The sequence below is a fragment of the Larus michahellis genome, chromosome 10 (assembly GCF_964199755.1).
Source record: "Larus michahellis chromosome 10, bLarMic1.1, whole genome shotgun sequence".
Taxonomy (NCBI): Eukaryota; Metazoa; Chordata; class Aves; order Charadriiformes; family Laridae; genus Larus; species Larus michahellis.
This window is the reverse complement of record NC_133905.1, coordinates 245,464-268,215: the sequence shown is the minus strand read 5'-3', so window position 1 is coordinate 268,215 and position 22,752 is coordinate 245,464. Positions and strand designations below refer to the sequence as shown.

Sequence of the window (22,752 nt, the reverse complement as noted above, 5' to 3'; positions counted from 1 at the left end):
AGAGGACAAGAAATCACCAACCTCACGGATGATTGTTTTCTCTGCAGAAGAATGGGAGCCAGAACAGCTTTATCCTGCGTCGCTGCGCGGACCAGCCTGCACGCATTACATCCACACAGGCAGGTAGGATTCGCTTCTGGTGAATTTCCTACATTACAAGATTCAGTGTTCACGTGACAAAGGCTGAGTCAAAACTGCTCAGAAGAGTCTCAAATGCATCGGTGAAAGGATAAGACAGAGAAAGATCTGCTGCGCAGCAATGGGGCCAAAGTACAATGGCACAGACAGCAACACACAAGCCAGGTATACAAAGATTTGAAGTCAGCTTCCAGAAAAGATGCAGCAAGCCTCCCTGACACAGGCAGGGCCCAACAGCAACACCAGAGGGCTGGCAAGAAGCCCCCATGCCGATTCACAGAATCATACCCACCGCCTTCCTCCACGGGCCCCGCAAGGCTCAGCTGTGACCTGGCCTCCAGCTCAGGCTGTGCTCTCCCGGCCCCAGCTACAACCCTCGGTCCAAGACCCACAGCCCCAGCTCAGCCCCAACCCCTGCCTCTAGCCACACAGCTCAACCAGATTTTAAAAAGAACTTTATTGAAGCTCCAATATATATTATTTTTGGCCTCTAAATACCCAAGTGTCAGCACCTACTCCTGGCTCTCCAGTGCTATTCTGCAACCCCCCAGCACTGAATCTTTCAGTGCTAGATTTTCTGCTTGACTCCTACAGAAGGAAGAAAAATTTTCAGATGCCTCAGGCATGGCTTTAGAAGAGCAGCCGCTAACATGGTGGCCGAGTGATGGAGGTGATGTTTAGTTGGTATCCATGCCGTCGCACTCTTCTTGGGGAGGAGATGGGGCCGTATGTTCCTCACCGTTTCGGCGCTGATAAAACAGCACATACGCAGCTTTTGTCTATCAAACAAAGAAGAAAACCATCTGAAACAATCCACACAACTTGGCTGGAAATATAACACCCAAAGCGGGGAACTGCGCTTTCAGCACAAACGCAGGTTTAGCCTCAGGCCCAATACTCACCACTATTTGGTCTTCTGAAGCCACCGATACACTGCTGTCATCAAAGTAGTACCACTTGTCATTCACTTTGTTCTTTGCGTAGGCAGTGTCTGTCAGAAGAAACTGCCGCTCAGTACTCCAAGGAAGGCCAGTAGGTAACACCATGCCAGCTGCGCTGCCCTAGCGACGCTCAAGGCTCAAACTGAGCGTGCACAGGAGGCCAGGAGCTACCTTTGACATTAACTGCCCCAAACCTAGTTCACCAACACACACATCTTGTGGAGCATGACAGCTGGTCCAGCTAGCCTAAAACCATGTCCCACATACCAGACTTACCCCAGTATCTGAGACACTGGACAAAGAAACTTAGGAAAAAAATTATAGCTTTCTCTTCACCCCCCTTGAGCCAGAGCTTTCCCAAACACACAGTTTAAGACTCTGCATTTTCATATGAAAGAGAAGTTTTCTGTTCATGATGGATATGATCCAGTGCTTGCAAGAGTCCTCATTCAATAAGGAAGTTGGACTAAAGTCCTGCAGTCTCTTCCAACCAAGACTTCTGTGACTAAGATCTCCAATCTCAAAACATATCTGCCTTCAGGTAATGCTATCCTACAGTGACATACTACGAGTGACGCACATATACTGCCAAATGGGAGTTCATCCTCCTCTCATAGTAAAATGCTTCTGGGTGGCTCTAGAAGCGTCACCTACAGCATGGATCTGCACAGACACCTGACAGAGGGAACTCCACTTACAGATGCATTTCTTCCATGCTGCAACAAAACCAGTAACAGAAAATACAGTCTTGCCATATATAACAAAGGGTGGTTTTTTTCCTGATGCCATGACATTTTCCCTGCTACATAAGCCCTTGCTGGTGCAAAGGTGGAGACATTCTACCGCAAGCTAATGCCAGCTGTGCAACCAAGGCTTGTTTTAGAAAAAGTCTGGAACAAAGGAAAATGAAAGGAAAAAAAAATCTGCTTTGAAGTGCTATTGCAGCAAACAGAATTCAGGGATAGGAAATGCAGAAAGGCACTAGACCCAGCTTCCATGACAAGGTATGCCCTCTGCTCTGTCTTCCTGGCCTATGGGCAACTGCTGCTTGTCAGACCTTGTCTCACCCCCACTGAGGGAGTCCGGCAAGCTCCTGCTTGGCTGGCTCGACTGCTGTCAGTCTCTGCTCTGCAGCTGTAATGCTGCGCCCACACTGGACTATCAGTTGCCCTCTGGCATGCTGCAGGGCAAGAAGCTGAGTCTTGGAGCTGAGCTGACAGCTTACACCAAAGACTCTCCCCAGCACTCTGCAGTAAGGAACGCCTTTCCACAATTTCATGTTCGGTATTGAAAAGTCTTGACTCCACTCATCAGCTGGGGAACACCATCGCACCCTCTAATGACTGCTAACTAAGGTCCCACAGGCAACAGAGTTAGACCTTGGGTAGCTGCAAACTACACAAACTGGCTGGCTGCTCTGCAAATCCTAACAGGAAGGACATTGCCTTCCAATATGATACTCATCTGCAGACAGAACACAGGTAAGTTTTGGACTAGACAACCTTGGTGAGGGCTGCTGCAGGTCTCCAACGCACACAGCCCTCCCATGGGCCCTCTGCCTGTATGTCCTTGCGTACAAAGAACAGACGCGGTTACTCACAGTGGCCTACGCCCATGGCTCCATAGTGATTGGAAACTGCAATGAGGTCATACACGTATGAGCCTGCTCTTGGGTCGCAGACAAACTCGGACATGTTTAAACCCCTGGAAGGAAATCCAAAAGTATCAGTACACCACTTTCTAAGAAGTGATGCATGACACCAGTGAAGCTCTGCAGCACTGGTGGAGGAGCACTGCACTCTGCTGCTCAACAGCTGGATGTTGTTAGTGTAAAGACCAGACACATTACCCCTCCCACACAGGGCAGGTCCTTGTAAACACATTAGGCACTGCCAGAAGATTCAGAGGGAGGTGCTGAATAGAAGAGTTCAGAGTGTCCCTGTGTAGGCACGAAAAGCGTAGTCGTAAGGGATACGTTTCATCCTGCAGCAGGATGCTGACAAGCAGAGGAACGAGGCAGGCTTTCACCTTGTACTTGTGCAATCAGTACAAGTGCAGCTCTGCCTAAGAAATTTGCTAAATTCTCTGTAGAAGTTCTCTTGGTTCAGCAGAATGACAAGGTTTTAACCTAACTGCAGAAGAAACAGTACCTACTAGTAATCAGTGTTCTTTCAGATGTGTAGAATCTATTAAGGTTAAGATTAACAAAAAAAAAACCACCCCAAACCCCCAACCAACTCAACTCAAGCCTGCTGTCTTGCAGTTCAAACCCAGAAGACAGAGCTGTTGCAGTTACAGCTCTAATAACAAGCCCACCCAGCAGTATCATCAGATTTCTCTTGACCAGCTTCTTCAAGCTCTTCCTAGCCTGAGGGAAGAATCCTACCTGATGGGGAATTCCACAACAGTGTCAAGTTTGTCCCTCCAGTATCTGCTGTACGAGAAGCGTTTTAAATGCACTACCAAAATCCTGGGCAAAGACCACAAGTCAAACTTCTTTGTGGCCTGTTGATGCTTCTTACAGTTAGGGCAGTACCTGAGGAAAGAGTGACAAACAAGGAAATGAATGACTACATTAAAAGAAAAGCTTCTGGCCTTCTATTAAAAGATGCCTCAACAGCACAGTACAGTCCCTGCCTTATCGAAGGCGTCTTGGCTGTGGAATACGCAGGTGAACATGCTTCTCAGAGGTTTCCAAACTGCAACTTCCTTTCACTTTATAGCCAAAATGACCTATGGCAAGTGCATTAACTGAACGGTGTACGAAGATTAATTTTTCTTTTCAGATTAAAAAAAGTTTTAAAGATTCCATTCTTCTTTATTATCTCCTGTTGCAACTGTTACCTGTTTGAGCTGCAAATGCATCTATAGCATGTAATTGGAAATCAATAATAAACAATCACCTACTACACTATAAGTTACCTTCTTATACAGCTAGCAAACAACTCCCAAAGATCTTCTGCACACACAGTAATCACATTTTGGTCACTTAGGATCCACTGTACCCTCTGCATTAGGCATTTTCAGTAGGAATTCTTCAGGAGTGGTTCAGGATTAAACCCTAAGGCAGCCACATGCTTTCACTCTTTATTACAACAACTGCTTCTTCTGACACTGTCCGGAAGACAGACATATGCTGAGGAACTAAAAATAGCCTCATCTTTGGAAGCTACAAGCCCCATGGCCATTTTTTTTTTTAAATAAAGGCAGGAAAGAAATACTTTTTATTAACACGTCTGCAGGCTATTTATTGAGTCAATGACTTAACACAGAACTGACAGACTTCTCACAGACAAAGACAAAAGGACAGACCTGGGAAATTATCAGAATCCCACGACAAATATTGTGAACTCAAGTAGTTAAATGGGGCAGGCAGAGCCTCTTACCATGGGTCATGTTCACCAAGCGTTTCCATAGTAGTGAAGAGCTCTATGCAGTCTCTGAGGGCTACAATAGCCTTCTTTTTCTGTGGTTGTAGCATACTTTCATGTTTTTCAAATGCCTAGTGAAAGAGATGCGTGCTTTATTCAATTCCATGTAGTCTTTAATCCTTGGCATCACAAGAAGGAACATGCTCACCTTTCACCATGCTGCCTGTTTCTGCCCACCCCCTTCCCCACCCACACAATCAACTCAAGCTTCCAGCCACTCCTTTCTTGTGTTACAAACAGTCCATAAGAGAAAAATATATGTTCTTACTTCAAAGTTGGTGGGTTTGGGGTTTTTGCAGAAGAGTAACAACAGGTTATTCTGTTAAAAACGCAATCCAGCAGACCTCTTACAAAAAGAATATCGAGCTTTTTACTAGGCACTATAAATTCTGTTTCAAGTTTTCTTTTGAGTTTTGGAAGTTTGTTTTGTTTGAAAACATCTGCTTTTCAGAACACACTGGAAACAGTTCAGCAATTATAGATTTACAGACCTCATCACTAAAGGATTTTAAGTAAACATATCTAGTGCTGGTGACTCCAATTTTTATGAGGGGAGCTACACCTACATTTCACCACTTAGTGTAATCTTTTAAGTACCACGTAAGTTTACATATAGATTACTTATGAAAAGAGCATACTACAACCTGTGCCTCCTGTTCATCAAAAAGTAGCCTCCGCGTATCAGAATCCCAGTCAATAGCAAGTGCAGAAAAAGCTACAAGAAAGACAAAACATTTATTGCAAAGGTGTTAAGGGGAAGGAAGAAAAAAAAAAGATACCAAGACAATAATTACCATTCAGCTTTAAGATTTTCCCTTCTACAATGGTGTTTATCTCAGAGGTTCCAGAGGAATTCACGAGGCTAAAAGTGAAATGCTGCTTCTTGCAAGGCTGCAGGTCTCTTGCTGGCTCGATCTGCATACAACCCTCAGAGTGGCAGGGATCAACCTCTGCCAGCTTTTCCTTGCCTTCCTGTCCGCCATCCTGATGCTCCATCTCTTCAATGTCACCTGGCAAAATTTAAAACAAGCACAATATTGAAGAGCTTCAGTGAAAGTTTAGACTGACACCTCATACGGACAGCCCTTTGCATGAGCCTGTTATGTCACACACTGATTACTCAGAAAGTAATGAAAAGACACACAGAAAAAGTCTCTGCATGCTAACTGCTACACCTGAAGTTGTATTTTTTCCTTTAGCAGATGCCAGGTAATGTGGTGGGTTTTATATCCTAATATCAGACCTGATGGAGAGTGCTCAGTACACAGAAGGTTAATAATTGCACTTTGTGACAGCACACCCTAATAAACATCCCAAGAGAGAATCAGCAAGGTTGCAGTTGGGTGTCTTCACAGAAGGCAATGTTTAAGTCTCCAGGAAATTTATTTTCATTCTTTGGGAAAAACAGGCAGATTTTTTTTCCCCATTTAACTTGTTCCAGTTGTTACTCTCACAGCAGCATAAGTGAATGATTTCAAAGGGGAAAGGGAAACATACATTTGCCATCAGTGTCAAAAGCTTCCCTGTAAGCATCTAACCTAGAAATGAGACCTCGTGATTCTAGGTCCATGAACAGAAAATACCATTTCCACTTTATTTCTCCAGAACTTGTCTTTGTGACCTAACGGGCCTGTTTTCATCACCAAAGAGTATATTTGTAAAGGAGTTGCCTCTGGAGGGAGGCACCTGAACACCTAAGCAAGGACTTCCCTAACATCAGTCAAGACGAACGCACATCACACTTTGTTCTTCTGCTTACACACATCTGACCTCCCTTGGAAGGAAAACGGTCTACAAGAATTCTCACCATCACATGCAGAAGTCCCATGCAATAGCATGGTGTAACCATTGTGAAAAAACAACCTGCTAGAGCTTAAGCCAAATACGCACAGCACAAACCAAATGCTCATAAAAGGCTTTAAGTGCTGAAAAGCTTTCAGCCAATTTTGAAAGGACTTTACCTTCAACCACACCATTGGAGCCATTGCAGGTTCCCTTGCAGGGTGTAGAGTATTCTTCCACCAAAGGGAGTTTCACATAGCGGCTAAACAGAGAGAACATGTTTATCACACAATTGTGTCGAAGCTGTACATCGGAACAGCAGCAGCACCCCTCTCCATCATCAGTTCTTGCCATCCAATCCCCCTCAGCAAACCAGAATCCACCCTGTACAGCACCATTTACAGGCCACGAGCTCTCAAAATGAGTCAAACAATTCAGTAAGTCTCGACTCTCACTGCTTGTTCCAAGTTTTACTGGCAGTAGATGGAAAAGGAAAAAATAAGTTATGGTGGCCCCATCTAAGAGCCCTGAGAATGTGGCCTGAGTTCTGCTCCTGACCCATTTTGCAACACCAAGCAGGTAGCTTCCCTTGTGACCACCACCACCATTATCTTACAGCCGTCTTTTACAGAGCCCAAAAAATCAGGACCCTAAAGTGTCCCTGGGGCCTTCAGACACTAATGCAATGCAAATCCTGGTTTATACACCACACACAAATCAAGGAAAACTCTTCCCTTTAACAAGGGTGCAGTAATCCCATTACAGTGTAATCGAGTAAGTGACCACTAGAACTTTGCATGGGATTGAAAGGTACAGTCATGACTTACCTGATCTGCTCCAAAACCACACTGTACAAGTGATCCACAGTGAGCTTGTGTTTCGGCACAGATATTAATAGGGGCTGACCAAAGAGTATGGTCCCTGAAGTATTGCTGGATTGCCTCATTGTCTTTTCCCGAAAGTAAACAGAGAGAGTAACATACTCCGAGCCATCCTCACTTGGCTTGCAAACTTCATATCTGTTCGAAAGACAGGTATTTCCACGGGTTATTTCCACTGCCAAGAAGCACAGCAGGTAGAACCAATATGAACTCAGTCCAACAAGTCTCTCCACCGGGTCCTCCTGAGAAGGACAAAAAGGGGTTGTACTCTGTCTTCATGCTACAGACAGGCAGTTTCCTGAACACTTCTCACGGCACACAATAGGACAGGATACATACCTACCACCGACTTGATGCCACCTTCCCTCTATTTACTCCTAATTCACATCCCTATTACCACTCACCTCTCAAGACATTACCCTGACAACTACATGTTGCCTCAACCAGATCATGGCGTCAGTGAAAAATACTAAACGCACTTTGAAATACCTCAGACAGTGTTTGTTCCCTCTGGAGAAAGAAACCCTCTTAATACCTTGGGTCGTGCATTCTCTTGTACAGTTAATGGCCTGAGCTCACATCACTAAGCAGCCAACATTTCAGAAAACAAAGAGTCTGGAAACATCTGCTTCACAGAAAAATCCAAGGTCAGTAAACACACAAGAAAAACATTCTGAAAGAAAACAAAACCTCTCTGGAGAACAGCGAGAAGACTGAGACACAGCTTGTGCCACTGGGCAAAACAGCAAATGAGATATTCACAGATGTCAGAGTCAAAAAGAAACCACGTGGTCCAATGCTATCACAGTGTTCGCTCATGATACGGATTTCATGACTATTCATTACAAGAGATTCATTTTCAGGAATGCCAAGTCACACTGCTCTTTAGTTTGGTGAGTCACCTCTCCCAGACTTATCTTAAAACTGAAAGAGAAAGAAAGACTTAATGAAAGACGTCACTACGCAGAATGATCAAGACCACAATCATGTATCTGAACGTACCAACTCTTCACAACTTTAGACAAGCTACTCCCCTTCTCTCAAGAGCCACGAAACGAGATTTATTTTTTTTTTTTATTCCTGCATTCAAACCATCCCTGTCGAATAGGGAGGACAACAAATTTCAGAGTTGTAGTTCTGCTCTTAAATAAAAAGGGATCCCAGATTGGGGTCTGCACTGAGTCAGTAGAGTACACAAAGAAAATTATCCTCCCAGAGGATCTCATCCCAGCCCACCAAGAGCATTAGAGACCAGAGTCAGCATAAGACAGTCCAATGCAAATGGCTGTTGAGGTTGTCTATGCTGTCAGTGCTATTGAGCTGGACACCAGCACTGGATACAGTTTGCACCTTCTAAAGTTTCCTGAGAAATAGCACCACAAAGAGATGAATTATTTTACTTAACACTGTTTAAATAACAAAAGACCATACTCAGTTCCAGAACATCATCTGCGATTAACTCCAGGTCCTATGAGACCCTTAGACTGCATTCCTATAAAACAGATCAGTACACGACATGAACGTATTCCTCACGCCACCTACACTGCTCTGCAAGCAGCAGTTACTGCAGCCCCCATTTATACTCCACCCTCATGCACGTCCTGAACAAAGCCCTGCCCATGCGACGGAACAGAGAGGACAGAAAGAAAAAGCTAAGTATTACCCATACACAGGTGTCATCCATCACAAACAGCCAGCATGCTGTACCTCTATAACACTCTGCAAAAAAGCATCTCACACACTTTTCACTGAAAAATAACAAATTTGGTTAGTCAGGTGCCCCTCTACCCACTCCACCTCAGAACAGTGTTTACGTACTAGTATTAGAGGCAGACAGAATCAGGAGCTGTCATTTCCCAAATCTCTACAGCAAGAGCCATCCCTTCCCAAAAAAAAAAAAACTAATCTAAGATAAAATACTTTATCTATAGTTTAAGGAAGGCTATGGAGCTGATACCAGGAATTACTGGTCAATAAAGTGTACTTATGTATCTTATAATTTAATTGAAATAATAGAAGATAAAGATGATGCTACACCAGACAACACAACAGTTTTAGAAGTCAGAAGTTCAGAAGCTTAGCTGCTACCACACTGTCAGATATTGGCTGGCTGCCTTTGCAATTCACGACAACTCTGAAAATTGTCTGAAAACAGCTAAGCAACAGGGTAAGACTTAACCAGTCTTCATCAGCATTATGAAGGCTTCAGGTCTGTCGTTATAATTCAGAAAGGAGTCAGTGAGCAATGAAGGAGGTCACTTTTGTTCCCTTGCAAACTTAAGTTAAGCAAGAGCACAGGAGCATGACAAGCTACAGAAAGACAAGGCAGATCTACGTGAAAGGGCACCGAAAGCAAAAAAATATTCTGAGCTAAACACAAGGCTAATATATATGTTGTACGTTATTGAAATATTCCCTCACAAGTGCTGGGATCTATGATATTAATTCCAGCTGGAAAACACTATGTGGATCACAAGTCAGTCTATAGGAACAACCAAGAAAAGAAATACATTTTGTAAAAGAACAGAGAAGGGTAGAAAAAAAAATGCCATTGCAGAAGCCGACAAACATGCATCTAAACAGGATTGCTACTGCACAGCAACGCAGAGATGCTGTTGTGCAATTACAATAGGTTCAAAAGCTGACAATAAGAATGAACAGAGGACTGGAAAAAAACAGAGTGAAAATGCCGCGCACATTCTGATCTCTTCAAGGAAGTGGAAATATTCCTAATCTGTTTGCTTTCTTTCATAATACCAGAACATACAGAAACAAGTAAACCGAGAGGTAAGAAACTGCAAATGTAACTTTTCCAGACAATGGGCAGTTTGCCTTGTAGCAGCTGGTCATCGGATGTTGCCAGCCTTACAGAAAAGTAAGATTAAATAGGATGAGGGAATTCAACCAGCAAGATTTTTCTAAAGCTTTAAAAAATACAAGCTCATTTTGAAAAGGACATAACCTCTCATTTCAAACAAACACCAATTTCAGCAAGTGAGAACAAACTTCCTAGGTAAGTCTGCTACAAGATCTCACACATCTTAAGTGTTTCATATAAAACCACTAGACTAGCTGGTTTGCTGACCTAACTGACTCAGTTCAATAACTGCGGTAGCCTCAGTCACGTTAACCAACCTGACATTTCTGCAGCCAATTATGGTTTAAGACCATGAACTCATCTAAATAAAAGACACAGCATGTTGTAAGAGAAGGCAGAAAACACAATATGTATGTCAAACTAAATATATCTTATTCAAATACGCACACTTTTATAGGTTAAAGGTGACCTGCAAATCAATTTGTGAAACTTTTATCAACGTAAACAAGACATACTATATTATATGCCCCATTAGCCAGGCTAAGAGAACAGGGGTATCTAGTTTATCCATCAAAACATTTTTCTTCTTAGGTCTTAAGAACTAAGAAGAAATACTAAGAGTGATACCCTTGAAATGAGCTGTGGAGTTTGTTTTCAAGTCGTACTTACCTGACCCCTCGTAGGCCGGCTCCAAGCTCCAGCAGGATCCCTGGGTGATGCGATATCACCAGCATGGTGCATGTGTGGGTGTTACATTGGAGCGGGAGCCGGAGGTCCTAGCGGGGCTGGGCTTCACCGAACCTAAGAAAAAGAAATAGTAAGCATTTCGGTTATGTGCTGAATGCGTTCTCTGCTTAGCCTGGAGAATGAGAGCATTCAGCACAAACATTGAGCTAACATCGTCAAATTGATTTGCAGACCACCTTTACGTCAGTGACTTGATCACTTGCCACAGATCTCCCTGTCCTTTCACAGAACAACATGCCTCCAGAGAAACACTTACAATGCTGTGAGAAGCGGGCTAGGCCCGCCGTTCTATGGCTGCACCGCGCCTACACATCGTGCCAGCGGTCTTGCTTCAAGTCTTACACCAACCTCCTTTATTTCTATAAGCATCTTGCCTCTTCTCTGATGCTAAACATTAACACAGCTCCCATCAGGGCTACACCATGTTTCCAAGCTTGTCACAGTAAGAAAGAGATGAGCGCAAAGCCTCATGAAAGAATGGGCTTGGAGAATTCTAGCCCCAAATCCTCCTCCCCTTTCAGGTGACCTGGAGAAGACAACGCATAGTTTTGTCCTTTTGTGTAAAAGGAGCCAGGTTTGCTTTGGAATGCATATGAGAGTTACATGAAGTCACTTAAATACCTAGAAGCCCAGTAACATTCACATTTCTTCTTTTTGAAGTTTTACTATCAGAGGGCACAACAGGCAAAGTACAAGAACGGATGAGCCAGAAATTGAGGAACTGAAAGGGAAAAATATATCTTAGCAACTCCCCCACCCCCCCCAGTTACTGTCCATCCAGCTTAAATTCCAATTCTTCCCACTGCTCCCTGCCCCCCGCCCCAAGATTCAGCATCTCCCACCACTTTAATGGGACAGGAAAATTCACAATGCATGTCTCAAGATGTCCCAGGTGCTCAGTAAAATAAAAAAATATCACAGAAGGCTCAACATGTCTTCCCTCATATCCCTACAGTGGAAACAGAAAAAAATACAGCTTTTTCAACCACTGAAATCACCTAAAACAGGTGCAAGCTCAGTAATCTATACATCCCACATATCGTACATTTCACAAGTATTCATCAACAGTACAGTCTAGATTACAATATCTGTGCCTGACAACCACATCCTCTGTCACGCAAATATAAGAAAAACAATAACATACATTCCAGCTACACTACTCCCACTGCAACGTGTTGTGCAAGTTCCTGCTCAGTGATGCTTACAACTGAAGTGTTTCATGGAAATCAATATTCTGCTCAGTAACCAACCAATACAGAATCTAAATCCACAGCTGAGGCTTAAAAGACATTGGTGTCAAAAGTAAGACAACAGTACAGAAGTACTGACTTCTTTCTTTTTTCTTTTTAAAAGGGCATCCGCGCTGGGGCTCAGACCTCCTAAAGCATTAGATTCTTCCTTGAATTTTGAACTGAGTTGTGTGTTGCTAGCTGGCTAGTGGACAATACTCTAAAATCAGAAGTCTGTGGAACCAACAGGGACATTGTCAAATGCAGACCCAGGTTTGACTATCGCTTTCAGCAAAGTAAACCTGGCGAAATACTGCAAGACTGACCATATATGTTTAAGTTTTTCAGTCCTAAGCCAACTTAAGGTGATGCTAAGAAATGTACAGAAGGCAAGAACTGCCAGGTTAAGTTACTACAAGACCCTAAGGTTTCAGAACCATTGAAACAACTGCTTTCTGTTACAAAAGACCATCACTTAGGTGGTAGCCAGCAACTTCAGTTGCTATGCCAAGAAAAGTATGTGTACAAAGTAATTTGATCAAATCACTCTCCAGTTAGCAGAAAGGAACGGCCTGCTCCTCCTGCTCCAGCTCTCCAGCAAGCCCACCCAGAACAGATGCAACCTACTAACCCAGCAAAATCAAAGGTGGAAGACCTGCTGGACTCTGAGCAAAGACCTGTTCACAGCAGGACAAGGACAGCAAGGAACAGAGGAACAATTTGGTGCCAGCTGCTTATGAAATCAAGAGCCTGGGGGCCTTGTAACCCCTCCATACTACATGCTTGTTCTCTGCACTCTCAGACTCCAGCAAACAGCCACAGACGATTACTAACACAACCTTGGTTTGCTTCCACCAGCAGACGAGAGGAATACTTTTCAGGTGAGGAAACTGTTACACAATTAAAACGATTATTTTAACACTAGCATGGAAGGGTGCTGTCTTCAGTTTATCACAGCTTCTCTCGTAATTCTCTTAGTCTATCAGGAAGGAACGGAAAGACCTGTGAGCGCCTCCAAATTCAAAAACTAGGCAGCAAAATCCTTCAGGAAAACACCTCAAAAAAATCAACAGGATCTACTGCGCAGTTTGCAACTTTAAAATATAAGTTTGGAGATTGTACGCGTGAGAAACCCATTTCTGAATATGCTGCACTGATTTAACTCTATTTTGAATTGCTTACTTCTTTGGACTTCATTTTCTATCCAGTGAAAGAAACTTTGTCTAACTTCAATTACTTAAAACATATTAACGAGATGTATGCATTAGAATTTGCCAACAGGGAAGGCCTGCCACTGGATGTTACAGGAAAACAACTGGAGTACTGTGTCCAGTTTTGGGCTCCCCAGTTCAAGAGGGACAGGGAACTACTGGAGCGGGTCCAGCGTAGGGCAACCAAGATAATTATGGGACTGGAGCACCTCCCTTATGAGGAAAGGCTGAAAGAGCTGGGACTCTTTAGCCTGGAGAAGAGAAGGTTGAGGGGGGACCTGATTAATGTTTACAAGTATCTAAAGGGTGGGTTTAAGGAGGACGGAGCCAGGCTCTTTTCAATGGTTCCCAGCGACAGGACAAGGGGCAATAGGCAGAAGCTAGAACATAGGAAGTTCCGTTCAAATACACGGAAAAACTTCTTTACAGTGAGGGTGACAGAGCACTGGAACAGGCTGCCCAGGGAGGTTGTGGAGTCCCCTTCTCTGGAGATTTTCAAGACCCGCCTGGATGCAGCCCTGAGGGATGTGCTTTAGGCAATCCTGCTCTAGCAGGGGAGTTGGACTACGTGATCTCTAGAGGTCCCTTCCAACTCTGAAGAGTCCGTGATTCCGTGATATGATCAGTATATAAAAGGGATGAGGATGCGCCAGGATCAATAAAACATGAATTAGGAAAGAGTTTGAGTACATGAGACAGCAAATATCATGTTAGTTTAAATACAAAAGATTTTTTGATTCTAGAAAACATCTCTTATTTAAACACAAATTATGAGCTAACGGTCCTCGGTCATATCCCAGTTGCATATTATACATCAATGCTTCTAGGCTAACATTTACCCTGCAGAAGGTACCACGACTACCAGATATCCCTATTTTTCCCAGCTGATAGCTGACATACCTCTCACTTCCCTTTGCTGTGCTGTGAGCACAGTATCCTGAAATGATGCAGATTTTCTATTCTATTTCTAACATAACTAACGCTATTAAAAACCTCATCTCTTCTGTTACTTCTAGAATAGAAGCTGATATGTTTCAGTGTTACTACACAAGTGAGTAAAACAAGTCTTAGGAAAAATTATGTTTTCAAAACATGGCAGGCGAGCAGCTTCCAGAGGGTTTCCTTCTTGCTTATAAATCAATTGCTATTTTGTCAGCCCAAGTTAACACTCTAGAAACTCTTCTTAGAAGTTTATTTTGTGACAATACCCGGTATAAATGTCTTTAGTTCGTCTTATTTATTTCAATTGTCAATTTTGGGTGAAAAGACTGTCACCGTAAAACATTACACGGTAATACTTCCTAATGAAAGGCAGCTGCTCCCCTTCATTAGTTGATACAGTTTTCTTTCAGGAACAGAAGAGACATACATTAGTCAGTGTAACTAGTGGTACACCCCACAACTACATCACCAGTCAGCACCAGAGGATCTTTTCCAAGCTAAACATTTCGTGGACTATGCAGGCATACAGAGCCATCCCTCAAGTCGTAAGAAGCAAGTCTTTTCCTGTCACCTCTCTAAAGAGCTCACCTTAATTTAAAGCCAAAAGAACAAAATGCTTGTTAGTGGGCACTCAGTCTTCTTCACTTACTTTGGGGAAATAAAATATCTCTTAACTATATGTTACTTCAGTTACATATTTTTAGTTTTAAGTGGAAGCAAGTTCGTTCTTTAAAAGGGGAAGATTTTAAAGACTTAAGACGTTTTTTGAAATATTTTTTATTCCTCCGTTTAATAAACAGCGAGACATTTGCCTGTAATCTAAAGAGGTACCTAAGTTGCTGGGGTATCAGAAACTCCTGAAGTTACCAGCAGCAATCTGACCATACAACCACCAGGCTGCCACATTCACCAGCCATGCATCACACAGCATCTTCAGGAAGGCAGCCAGTCCGGATCCGACACATTACTGTTCATAACTCCTGCCAGAAACATGAGAACTGGGACTACAGCTTGAGGAGCACTTGAGAAGTTTTTTTAGCCCGCCCCTGCCCCACTCTTGAGCCACTTCCAGGCATACACCAGGCCAGCGGTGTGCAGAGCAACACAGCACTCCACACTGGACAAGAGAACGGTTATTTTAACACTGCCCTGTACCTGACCCACGTTACCTTCTAGTTCCACGGTTACATCAACCCAGCTAAGGTGCAGGAACAAATGCTGGGCACTGACATACTATGTTTTCATGCTAAAACCATAAAAAGCAGGAAATTTTAGGAACATTAAACCAGTTAGGGTAGAAGGAACAAGTTAACCAGCGAACACAGGAGGAGCGAATGCGGCTGCTCCTGCTCTGGTTTTGGAGAAGAGGCCCACAAAGAGAGCGGACATTGCAGCACCAGGATCCAGCCCCAAGACAAGTAGCGGTGGCAGATGCAAGTCAGAGTAGCATTTGCTTCTGAGCAAAAAAAGCAAGCAAAAAGGGAAGTCCCAGCACTGAAGGAAAACATACAAGGGCCAGTGCAACAGCTCAAAGTGCCAGCATGGGGTTGTGTGCAGGAGTCCTCTCTAGCAGGCGTAAAGTCATCCTTTCTGCAAGAAGCAGAAGGCAGAGATGCACCTCCATGGCTACAAGTACATTCTCCAATGGAAAACAAGTTTTGAAGCCAGCAGGACAAAAAGATTCACATGACTCTCAAAGTTATGCACTTTTTTTAGCAATGATATACCAAGCCCAAACAGCCAATATTACCCCTCCAAAAGCAACTCAGATAATCATCACCATTTTAGACTAAGATTTGGAAAGCCTGAGGGAAAAAAAAAAAACAAACAACCATAAACACAAACCAAAACCAAAGACCTTATACAAGCCAGTTTCAACTTAACAAAGAGTTACAATTCACAGACATTTCCAAGTATTCCTCAGACCATAATAATAAAAAAAGAAACCAAAAAACATTTCCTGTAAGGAAAAATCATAATTTCTTAGAAAGATACTAGAAACACATAACACATGCAGTAACAAAAGAAAAAGCAAGCCTTCAGCATATCCTCAATGTCATCAGTTTGCCAGAGCCTGATGAGACCAAAAAAAAAAAAAAAAATCGAACACAGCTAGTCTTAAATTCAACCAAGTCCCTTCAGTGACAATTTTCAAAGTTTCTCCAAGCGCTCTGGGAGAACACTCTCACAGCCTGTTCACCTCGGGCTCTACAAGCAAGTAACAGCAAAAGGGTAAAAATCCCCAAAGAATCACTCAAACCAGCAGTTCCTAAATCCCAAGCTAAATCCACCCTGATCAGTCCCACCTTGTCCTAATCTTAACACAAAACTCATGAGCAGGTCCAGAGGAGGGCCACAAAGATGACCCGAGGGCTGGAGCACCTCTCCTAGGAAGACAGGCTGAGAGAGTTGGGGTTGTTCAGCCTGGAGAAGAGAAGGCTCTCGGAAGGCCTTATAGCCCCTTCCAGTATCCGAAGGCAGCCTACGAGAACTGGAGAAGGACTTTTTACAAGGGCACATGGTGATAGTAATGGCTTCAAATTGGAAGAGGGGAGATTTAAATCAGATATCAGGAAGAAATTTTTCATTATGAGGGTGGTGAGGCACTGGAACAGGTTGCCCAGAGAAGCTTTGGATGCCCCATCCCTGGAGGGGTTCAAGGCCAGGCTGGATGGGGCTTGGAGCAACCTGGGCTGGTGGGAGGTGTCCCTGCCCAGGGCAGGGGGTCGGAACGAGATGGTCTTTAAGGTCCCTTCCAACCCAAACCATTCTGTGATTCTGTGACATACAGTCAATCCCTCCTTTCACACACACTTCAGCAGATATTAAGACCTTAACAGATGGAAACAGAGTGGAATTTAAGAACATTCACACTACTGTTACCATTTCTCAAATGATTTAATTAAGCCTTAGAACACCTAAGAGCGGACTTTTTATAATCAAAGTAAGCAGACTGTCCACAATAAAAGTAATTATTCATTTGCCTTTAAATAAGAAGTTTTGCTTTTCATGAGCAACTGTTTCTCTATTGCATTTTTGAGACAAGACTCCCTTTCAATAAAAGAATGCTGTTTTTTAGCTGTAGGTTAGAATATTACTTTACATATCTTTTTCCTGGCAGCATCACCCATTAAAGGGAGTTCCTATGAGCAGCTTTCTCCTAATTCTTGCCCTGCTGCCTGGCTGCTTGCTCTTGCCCCACAGTGCTGAAAACATCTTAGAGGGTGTGCATGGAAAAACAGGATTCACAAGACTTCCTCCTGCTACCTCCCCTCTTCCTTGGAGGGCTATTTTTAACCCAGGTCAGTTCACTCACTGTGACTCACAGCATCACCTCTTTCACGGTTGCATCTGCGCATAAAAGAAGTGGTGACTGCAAAGGAAAATACACACGGAGCCACAGTTCAGCCAATGCTTCCCTCCCGCCCCAGAGCCGACCTGATTCAGAGACAGTTGTTTTCTGTGGAGGGATATGCAACATGTTATGCCTGTGGAAAAGTGGGAGTTTTTTGTAATTATCATTGTAATATCATGCTGCTTGTTTTTTCAACATTACTAGCTTTGGAGACAGACTTACAAACTAACACTTTACAATACGCTCACAAAACATATTTCGCAGAAGCCAAGTGTCCTTCCCAGGCATCCTAACTCACCATACCTTTAGCTGCAATTGAAGACGACAACATGACAAGAACTTCCAGAAAAACCTCAGACATTTCATCTCAGCAATGAGGTCACGACAGATGGCACGACAGAACAGCACCAAGCAGCACGTCACAGCACCCCACTCAGTGAAAGGTACACACTGCACCAGAGTGTGTTAGTGCAGGACTTCACACTGGCACAACCATTTTACAGAAGCAAGATCCTAGCACTGGAATATTCTCACATGAGGAAGACAAGACTTGTGCTGAAGGGCTGGATTTGACCTCACAAGCCCCACATTCAGTTGCAAGCCTCAAAGTCCACTTTGCACTTCATGGTGCAATATTTTTCATTTTCAAGCTGCAATAGAGGAACACGATTTTTGCTCTCCTTACCAGATTTCACAGATGACTGGAGACATCTCATCCACCACATGTATGTAGAACATTAAGCCCAACCAAATCCTCAGCTTCACTGAAGTCCCTCACAACCACAGTTAAGACACAAATAGCGTAAGCGCCAGTCAAGGGTCTATCAAGAACCCCCAGTCATGGTTAGTGGGGGGCTATAACAACTATGATGGTTTCTGGAAAAGGAGAGTACAACAGCTTAGACTTTGTGCTACCCTAATAACAGCTCCAAGGCTTTTGGCTGATTTGGAACATCAGAACACTAAGCTTGAGCTTGCCTAAAAATGCCAGTGAAAGTGTAACTGTAAACCAGAAAGAGATTATCATCTCTGAAATAGGCTTGTAGAAAGTTCCAAACTACAGAACACTGATGAAAAAGTTCATTGTTACCCAGCGCCAGTGTCAGGAAAACAGCTACTAAACACCGCACATGCTGATCTGCTGCTAGAAGTGCTGCATTACTGCTAGGTCATGCAAAAGGTCTACAGGAAGGCTTAGGTTTTGAGAGGGGAGAAAAAAAATAAAAAGAGTGATTGGGTTTTATATCCTGAAACCAAAGCAAATGTTTTGCAGTATTCTTCGCATCATGGCATCTTCCCACTTTACTCACACAAAGATGTCGTCTTTTGGCATGATATGATTTAAACCTTCATCCATTTGGAATATTTTGTGGAATCGATGATTATACACGTCTGTCACCACCATCTAGAACAGCAAGTGATATTTGCAAAAACATTATAATAAAAGTTTACATAAATTTAGGCAAACTAACTTTAAATTCAAGCAACAGTTTATGCCTATTCTTTTTTTACCAAAATTTTCAGCACACCAACATCAGCACTATTTTCTCTAACAGCACCCAGCAGCTAATAAGCTGTATTTGTTAAGACAGATGAGAAAAACAAAGCAAATAAACTGATTTTACAGAGGTACTGAGGAGGTGCAATTCCAACAGCTGCAAGTCAGCCTGGTGGAGACAACAGCACAGATCCCAACAGAGTGGCAACAGGCTAGGATTTCAGGCACAGATCACTCACGTCTATAGTTAACTAAAATTGACTGAAGTGCTACACTGGCATCCTGAAAATACCCCACCAACTACAAAACCATTCCCTCTTGAAAAGCTCACCTGATCCCTCTGTTATTAAAAGGATGTCCAAGAAGAGGAGGACCCAAAAGAGACACTGAACATCTCTCAGTACTAAGAAACTACACTATCAGAAGTGTTGGGGGTGAGGGCTAGCTTTCTGCCCTTTCTCTTAAACCTCTCTACTGCAACGGAAGTATCAGAATAAACACAGATTGTTTCATGCATCTTTTTGTCTTGCAGTCAAAGAACAGCTTTCAACCTCATTAGGGTTTTGCCACTATTCCATTAAGTTCCAGCTTATCACCCATCGAGAAGCTAAGTCACCAAAATCCGTCACGAACAACAAACATTTATAGAAGTTACTGTGCTGCATTTATCCTTACATTTTCTGCAGGAACACCAGAGAGTTTGGAGAGTGATTCACACAGATCCGAGATGGCCCCCATCATCGGCACCACAACCCGGTACTAGAAACAAAGATAACATCACGCTTACACCAGGCAAAATAAACCCATGCAAGGCAAAGAGCAAGAAAATGGAAATAAAGCCTTTAGTTTATAGGAGTTCTGCTGAAGTTAAGGTCACAGCTACACACTTCAAGGTCTTTGGGATCTCAGCTCTACCTTACAAAGCAGGGATTCGGAGGGAATGAAAGACCCTTAAACAGATAGCCTGCTTTGATGAGGCTCAGCAATAGTAAAATCCACAAAAAAAAAATTAAAAAAAATAATCACCAGACAGAGCAGCTTGCTCAAAACATAAAATTGCTGTTCCTTTATGTGATAAAAACATCCTAGAGTCATTCCCTCCAATGCTTCTGGAGGTCAAGTCAGAAGTCTTGACAGACAGGAAGGCAAATGTGTGTGTAGACTGCATATGAGGACAGACCCTCCTGAGAAATCCGACCACTCAAACCTTCATTTGACGCGCACTGTCACCAATACAGGCTGTAGTTTACTTCTTTTAAGAGCTCTGTTCTGGACATGCCCTCAGACTGAAACAAATTCCCAGAGCTCACCCAGAATAGGACACACTGTGTATTACACCGCACAGGGGCTGGCTGGCAGGGAATTACTTTCCTTATAACACCCTGTATGGTGACACATTTTGGATTTGTGGCTAAAACAGTGCTGGTATCACACTGACGTTTTCAGCCACTGCTGAGCAGTGCTTGTGCAGTGTCAAGGCGCTCTCTTTGTCCCCACCATGCCCCATCAGCAGGTGGGCTGGGCAAGAAGCTGGAAGGGGACACAGCCAGGACAGCTGTCCTGAACTGCCCAAAGGGCTATTCCATACTATATAAAGTGATGCTCAGCAATAAAAATTGTGGTAGAGAAAGAAAGGGCGGTTTTGGCTTTCAAGGTTCCTGCTCAGACACTGGCTGGACACTGGTCTGCTCGTGGGAAGTGGAAAGTGATCTCCTTTGTACCAGCTGTGTCATTGTCCCCAGCTCCCCACTTTTCCTTCACCTATTAAACCATCTTTATCTCAGCCAACAGGTTTTCTTGCTTTTGTTCTTTCTAGTCTCTCCTCAATCCTGCTAGGAAGAGGGCAGGGGGGAGCAAGCAGGAGGCTGTGAGGGTCCTTGGCTGCTGGCCTGGGTCAGTGCACCACTTATATTAAGCTACAAAAAGTATGAGGGGCACCATCAAGAAATCTCTCACACTCCTGCGCGGGAATATGTTGTAAGTCAGTGGGAATGCTCTGCCTCTGATGCTAAGGATGTGATAACCCATTGGTTCCACTTCTAGTTCTCTGAACACTTCCCTGAAGACAGGTCTATGAGCTTTTAACATGGCCAAGTAACGTTTTGCAACCAGGAACGTGCATGGATGCAGTAATACAGATGCACCAGAACACAAGCATCTACAGTTTGGTTTAACCTAGCATCCTTCCTCCACCAAGTAATCAGTACCATATGTTTCAGAGAAGGATTCAAAAGGCACTATAGGTTATAGATAGGCACACATTCAGAGAGAATTATGTGGAACATAATGCCCTGAGTAAAAGGAGTTATGTATATTCACCAGGATCTTCTCAGTTGCACTATCCATCCGCATATTCCACTGTGGCCATCAGAGGCTTTCAGTTCACTTTCTCTTAGCACAACCCATATGGCAGCGACACAATCCCTCCTTGTGTCACACACCAGAGGGGAGCAGGGACGCACACCTCTGGCTTCCCAAGTGGGAGATCACAAAAGGCAAAGAAATGCTCACAGGGAGGCTGAGGGTGGAATGTAGAACATGCACGTGGCCAACTCATCTAAAAGAGCTCCAGGTGGCAGAAGTTCTGTTAATCTTGATTATTTAAAGTAGAAAAACTTATCTTTTCAGTCTCTATGCTATTGGCAATCTTGCTTGTTTTCTCAATGAATCCCTTCTCTGTTCTTGCCCTTAATAAAGTCTTGGTGACAAGAACAAGTGTAGCTGTCCTTGATTTCACAGTTGTACAAAGAGCAGGATAATTTATTGTAAATTCAGCATGCATCCTTCTCCACTGTACCTACCACCCCCCTCAAACTAACAGCGTACATACAAAGCATAAGTTTAGCATCTGTAGTTATAATCCACAGCACATGCAAATATTGCCAGTCAGCGCCTCCAAAACTGCATCAGGGCATCTAATCACTCTGCTTGGGCCTCTTGACATGCATGGCAAGCACAAAGTTTAAGTACATCTGTGCCCACCCACAGGCCCATCTGAAAATAAAAGTGGCAGGAAAGAGGGGGGAGAGAGAATTTAAAAAAAAAAAAGAAATCAGTCTATCTTAGAATTGAGAGGTTTAAAAGCAATCAAGTTGTTTTTCATTTTTTTCAAGAGGGATTGTTTTTCATTTATGTCTGAAATTCAGAGGCCTTAGTCATTTAGGTTAAGTTTCACCTTTCAATTTTCCAGGGTGACACAAGGTAAGCACAACACTGTAAACACATTACTGCTTTCAGGGAGCAGTACATCACACACAGCTAATCTCATCACAGGAAGAGGGAAGCCAATTCCAGCTGACCCGTGACCATAGTTTCACAAACCAACATTTTACAAAGCTACTTGGATTTCACGTGTTCGGTTCCCAGTTTTAACATTAAAAAAAAACCCATCCTACCTCACTCAAACGGGGACATCAATGTCCTTCAGATTACTTGAAAAGTCTCAACTTTAAAACCTAAGAGAAAGACTCAGATGACTTACAAGAAATTCACGTCTTCAACATGCCTCACCTGGACAGGTCGATGCTGTGGGTCTGCATATACCAGGGTAACTTCCATGAGACGATCTCTCCTCAAGGGCAGTGGAAGGGTTAAGTAACAGAAGGGATCAAAGGTCACAGAAACCTTGGAGCATTTGGGACAAACAAGGGTAGATTTGAAAAGACCGTGAAAAATATCCACAATGATAGAATCATTCCTCAGCCTGTGATTCTCCCAGGCCTCTTTTGCCACCTCCTATAAAAAGAAAAAAAATTTATAAGTTATTTCTTGCAAACCCT

At 43.3% G+C, this 22,752-nt stretch overlaps 1 protein-coding gene across 9 annotated transcripts in view; it reads right to left on the bottom strand.

Annotated features, from left to right (window-relative positions):
* Positions 1–576: 576 nt before the first annotated feature.
* Positions 577–22,752, bottom strand: part of USP4 (ubiquitin specific peptidase 4) — a 46,130-nt gene continuing 23,954 nt past the window's right edge. For 2 of the 9 annotated variants that reach the window (XM_074603198.1, XM_074603200.1), the window contains 12 exons: positions 22,484–22,708; positions 19,649–19,732; positions 18,786–18,880; positions 7,120–7,311; positions 6,472–6,554; positions 5,305–5,520; positions 5,155–5,225; positions 4,466–4,581; positions 3,466–3,615; positions 2,680–2,783; positions 1,041–1,129; positions 577–917 (listed from right to left, as the gene is read on the bottom strand). In XM_074603198.1, the coding sequence (XP_074459299.1) occupies positions 816–917; positions 1,041–1,129; positions 2,680–2,783; positions 3,466–3,615; positions 4,466–4,581; positions 5,155–5,225; positions 5,305–5,520; positions 6,472–6,554; positions 7,120–7,311; positions 18,786–18,880; positions 19,649–19,732; positions 22,484–22,708 (1,527 nt within the window). In that variant the 3' untranslated portion in view covers positions 577–815. Of the gene's footprint in view, positions 918–1,040; positions 1,130–2,679; positions 2,784–3,465; positions 3,616–4,465; positions 4,582–5,154; positions 5,226–5,304; positions 5,521–6,471; positions 6,555–7,119; positions 7,416–10,660; positions 10,793–18,785; positions 18,881–19,648; positions 19,733–22,483; positions 22,709–22,752 lie in introns of those variants that run through there. The other 7 variants (XR_012589398.1, XM_074603199.1, XR_012589396.1 and 4 more) reach the window with 7 other exon arrangements.